The sequence below is a fragment of the Lipotes vexillifer genome, unplaced genomic scaffold, assembly GCF_000442215.2.
Source record: "Lipotes vexillifer unplaced genomic scaffold, Lipotes_vexillifer_v1.1 scaffold412, whole genome shotgun sequence".
NCBI lineage: Eukaryota > Metazoa > Chordata > Mammalia > Artiodactyla > Lipotidae > Lipotes > Lipotes vexillifer.
In genome coordinates this window covers 1,893,932-1,899,377 of record NW_006798464.1, presented here as the reverse complement: position 1 = coordinate 1,899,377, position 5,446 = coordinate 1,893,932, and the positions used below count along the sequence as shown (strand labels likewise).

Here is a 5,446-nt window from a genome sequence, read left to right as displayed (position 1 = left end):
TGCGTTATGCGGGCCTCTCACTGTTGTGGCCTCTCCTGTTGCGGAGCACAGGCTCCGGACGCACAGGCTCAGTGGCCATGGCTCACGGGCCTAGCCGCTCCGCGGCATGCGGGATCTTCCCAGACCGGGGCACGAACCGGTGTCCCCTGCATCGGCAGGCGGACTCTCAACCACTGCGCCACCAGGGAAGCCCCCACCTTAACTGTTTTTTAAGTGTACAGTTCAGTAGTGTTAAGCATATTCACATTGTTGTGCAATCCAGAACCTTTTCATCTTATAAAACTGAAACTATACCCATTAAATAACAACTCCCCATTTCCCCTTCCCCCCCAGCCTCGGGCAACCAGCATTCTCCTCTCTGTTTCTATGAATTTGACTCCCTAGGTGCTTCATATAAGTGGGATCATAAAATACTTGTCTTTTTGTGTCTGGCTTCCTTCATTTAGCATGATGTCCTCAGGGTTCATGCATGTTGTAACCTGTGACAGATTTCCTTCCTTTTCAAGGCTGAATAGTTTTCCACTGTGTACATGTACTACATTTTGCTTATTCATTCATCCATTGATGGATGTTTGGGTTCCTTCCACTTTCTGCTATTATGAATAATGTTACAATGAACATGGAAGTGTAAATACCTCTTTGAGACCCTGCTTTCAGTTCTTTCTGATGTATACCCAGAAGTGGGATTGCTGGATCATATGATAATTCTATTTTTAATTTTTTTAGGAACTGCCATACTGTTTTCCATAGCAGTTGAAAAAAAATTTTAATTCATATATATTGCAAAGTATTTTCTAGCATTGTCTAAAATGTGTATGAAAGTGCTTACTTACCTCACTACTTCTTTGCCATCATTGAGTAATAAAACAGTTTTTGATATTTTTGAATTAATAGATAAAAAGGTAGCATTTTAAATTTTTGCACTTTTTAGAATTCTGGTTGAGTTTTTTAGTGTCTGTTTATTTGTTTTTTAATATTTATTTATTTTATTTATTTTTGGCTGTGTTGGGTCTTAGTTGTGGCACGCGGGATCTTTCGTTGCTGCGTGTGGGCTCTTTGTCGCGGTGTGAGGGCTTCTCTCGTTGCAGTGTCTCTAGCAGTGGCATGCGGGTTTTCTTTCCCTAGTTGTGGCGCAGGGGCTCTAGAGCACATGGGCTCTGTGGTTTGCGGCACATGGGCTTGGTTGCCCTGCAGCATGTGGGATCTTAGTTCCCCGACCAAGGATCGAATCCGCTGCATTGGAAGGTGGATTCTTTACCACTGGACCACCAGGGAAGTCCCTGTGTGTGTGTGTTTAAACAGAGCTTATTATCTATGTTTTCTCTGATCATTTTTTTCAGTTGGGGACCTTGGTCTTTTGAGGTTTTTTTTTTTAGTTGACCACTTTATGCCATTTTTCAAATCTGTTTTATAATTTATTATTTTCTCCCTTCTTTTTTGTCATTATTTGCCACTACCGTTCAAGTGCCTACTGTTATTTGACTCTTCTTTTTAATTTGCTACCATGGGCTTAGGAAACAGATGACAAACCAAACCAGTTAAAATAAAATTATTTATCACATAAAATAAACATCTTTATAAAGGGTCTCCTATTGAGTAAAATGCATGTGTTTTAGTACATGGATTTTGTAACCTCTCATTTAGCTTCTTAGTGGCCCTCTTGCATCCTTCATGGTTCTCAGCTCTGTTCACAATAGATCAGTTTGCTCTGTAGTTGAGTTCTGGAAATCTGGGGTGACACACTTTGATCACCTGGGGAACAGCATACTCCCACCTTCTGGTGCATTAAAACTTCTGGGCATGTAAGGTGTCCAGAGTGAGTGATACCCTAAATGTTTTCAGTAATAGTAGTTTATATTTGGTGGTACTTAGTATGTTTATATCTGTAGCACCTGCTCCTTTCAGAAAACCTCCTCTCTTGGTTCTTTTCATTCTGACCATCCCCACTCCACCCCCCGCCCCCGCCTTTTGTTAACTTACCTCTTCCAGTCCTCAGACACGCATGGATTCAAACATGCGTCTTTTCCTCCTCCTTCTAGCCCAATGTCCTCTTTATTTTTTTTAAACATTTTACTTGCAGAACATAATTAGTTCTCTCATTTATTTATTTATTTACTTTTTTTTTTTTTTTTGGCTGCATCGGGTCTTTGTTGCTGCGCGTGCAGGCTTTCTCTAGTTGTGGCAAGCAGGGGTACTCTTCATTGCGGTGCTTGGGCTTTTCATTGCAGTGGCTTCTCTTGTTGCAGAGCACGGGCTCTAGGTGAGCGGGCTTAAGTAGTTGTGGCTCACAGTCTCAGTAGTTGTGGCACACGGGCTTAGTTGCTCCACGACATGTGGGATCTTCCCAGACCAGGGCTCGAACCCGTGTCCCCTGCAAGTGGATTCTTAACCACTGCACCACCAGGGAAGCCCCCAATTTCCTCTTGATTCTCCTTTTATCATTAGGTTTCAGCAGTGGCCACATGGAAGGCCAACAGGATTCCTGACATCATCCCTTCAGAGGCCATTTGTGGCCTTCCTCAGTGGTTCCTCTTCCAGTGGAAAGCAAATGCTGCCAGGAGAGGCTGCCACCCTTCTCTCCAGATCCCAAAGTAGATGGTACTTAGAGTAGCAATCCCACACTGCTTCACCTGCAGAAGTACTTTGCACCTTTATTTTGTGTATGCCTTTTCACTCTTGAAGACTTTATTCATCTCCTTTCTGCATTTCACAGAATATTTTTACATGAGAACACGGAAATCATACCCTTACGATGTTGTGTTTCAACAGGTTTAAAAATGTTATCTTTGAAATCAGTCCAACCGAAGAAGTTGGAGACTTTGAAGTGAAAGCCAAATTCATGGGAGTTCAGATGGAGACGTTTATGTTACATTATCAGGTGGGTTTGCACCAGGTAAAACTGAAAGCTTTGGGTGTGAGGTAGTTGTGTTCTTGTCAAGGTAGGAGAATGGCTGAAAAGGAGACCCATGTGGGGAAGGCTGCCCACAGTCAGCAGTGAGTGAGCTGAGGAGTTTTGTGTGTCTGATTTGAGCGGTACAGGCTGGAGAGCTTTTGCAGATGTGTAAATCTTCAGAAAGCATATCTGAAGCTTACACTTAAGGTTGCCACTAAATTGAGCTTATACCTCGGGCTTGAACAAAATGCTTAGGTACATATCTTGACAGTACAAAATTATAAACCTTCTCAGTAGCTTGAAATCTTATATATTGTTTTCCCCTCTCATTTTGGTTTGATATAGGGGCTTAAAGGTGTACTTCTGACAAGATGTGTGTAAATTGCATCTTTGTAAAACTGAATCCCATTTTATTTATTTATATATTTGTTGAGGATTTTTTTTTTTTAAGAGAAAACAACTTTTTACTGGAATCTGACTTAATAAATAGGGATCACAGAACAAATAACAAACAACAGCGTGAGCTACATCAGAATGAAAAAAGAAATGATGGACCTGGATTTCCAATCTGAAACTATTATGCAATATGATATTTTTTTTCTTGCGATGCTGCATGACTTGTGGGATCTTAGTTCCCCAACCAGGGATCGAACCCAGGCCCTTGGCAGTTAAAGCACGGAGTCTTAAACACTGGACCACCAGGGAATTAGCCCGAATCCCATTTTAAATTCAAAAAGAATTCTGCAGTGAATCATTTTGTAACATAACTATCCCTAATTTTTATTTTGAAATCTCTCTCTTTTTACTGCATTGTAAAATGTTAGGGCATCAGAAGGATTCCTAGGTAATGTCCAGCCTCTGTTAGTTTTAAGCACTGTGTAGTGCTTCATCGTTGGTACCCACACAGGGCTGCACTCCGTGAAGCTGGGCAGGGGCCTTTCTCTGAACATGCATTTGGGCTCTTGCACACATTGATCTCCCTTAAATGGGGGCTCTCCCTCCCCACCCCTTATTCTTCCATCATTTATTGAGGACTTTCACGTTGTTACAACCCCTAAAGCTTGTCCCACCAGCAAAGCCATGGTTTTTTTCTCCTTCACTTCCATAACCTGTAGAGATAACCTCTGTTCACCACAGGCATTGACTTATTTTCCTCTTAACTTCCAAACTGAAGACTCCTTAAGGACAGGTAGTATTTCTTTGTTTCCTTCTCAGTGACCAGTAGACCCTCAAAACACGTTAACTGTACAGATGTGAAATGATTTTGTGACGCACATAGCTAACTCAAGTCCTTACACAGAAAAGATCCTGTTATTCCCTCAGTTTCACCAAGTTCATGTAGGCCGCCCAGTCTGCCTCAGGTAGTGTATTCCTCCATGCACAAATTCATTAAGTGCAGAATGACTGCCAGGTGCAAGGTATTATGTTAGGTGCAGGTGATGCACCAGGGTCCTCTTCCTCATAGAGCTGCTAAGATTTTTCCAAAAGATGAATTGGTTGAACTTTCGGGATCCCTTCAAGCCCTTTGACTCTTGCTTTGTCATCACCACTCTTCCAAAGTTTAGGGGTGCAACCACTCAGATTTCCTCAATTTGTTCTGGACAGTGGAGGGTAGTGGGGAAAGCATGGGCTTTGCAGTCAGATCCAGATTCACCACATCCAGCTCTGTACTGTCGGCCAGGTCATTTAACATCTCTGAGCCTCAGAAGCCTCATCTTTAAATTTGAGATAATCATAGCTGATAGGATTTTTGACAGGACTTAAAAAGACACTATCTAACCTGCTTCTACGTTGGTGGAACACATAGTAAACACGTAAAAAAACATTTAGTCCTCTCTTTCCCCTTGCGTTCAGGGTATAAAAGCTTTGTCATTTGAAATAGAAATTAAGACTCTAGTAGATAGTGTTGAGACATTACTGGCCTTATCTTGTTTTCCATTTTTAGTATATTTCGTCACGGATTGAAATGCCATCACCTTCTCCAGGTGACATATCCTTAGACGAACTAGGCTGCGGGCAGGCAGTTCCATAGGTGGGGACTTGTTTCTCACCCCAGTTCATACCTGGCACACAAGGCATGCCTCATTCCTTCTGGATCCCTCCCTACATTGTGTCCTTCCTTTTCTTGTTCCACAGACCTGATTAACTGTCAGAATGTGTTTTTGAACAGGACCTGCTGCAACTACAGTATGAAGGCGTCGCAGTCATGAAATTATTTGATAGAGCGAAGGTAAATGTCAACCTCCTGATCTTCCTTCTCAACAAAAAGTTCTACGGGAAGTAATTGATCATTTGCTGCCAGCCCAGAAGGATGAAGAAAGAAGTGCCTCTCGGCTACCTTTCTACCTACCTTTCTAGGGGTGCTCCTTTACTCATAGGAAGCAAACACCCAGCCCACACCATTGCCTCAATCTGATACACCCCCAGTGCCACGTGTTTAACCCCTCCTGCTCAATGGGACATTTGATGCCCCTTGTTCATAGGGAAATTGTATTTCAGGCTTAGTCTGACCTTTCTTATTCCTGCATTTTCTTCTGTCCCTTAGGAAAGAGT

The 5,446-nt window shown here is 42.4% G+C and overlaps 1 protein-coding gene across 1 annotated transcript in view; it reads left to right on the top strand.

Moving 5' to 3' along the window:
- IQGAP1 (IQ motif containing GTPase activating protein 1) overlaps positions 1-5,446 on the top strand; it is a 103,248-nt gene that overhangs the window by 96,758 nt on the left and 1,044 nt on the right. The window contains exons 37-38 of the mRNA XM_007470561.1: positions 2,770-2,878; positions 5,064-5,446. The exon at positions 5,064-5,446 is cut by the window's right edge and continues 1,044 nt beyond it. Of these exons, the coding sequence (XP_007470623.1) occupies positions 2,770-2,878; positions 5,064-5,177 (223 nt within the window). The 3' untranslated portion in view covers positions 5,178-5,446. The remainder of the gene's footprint in view (positions 1-2,769; positions 2,879-5,063) is intronic.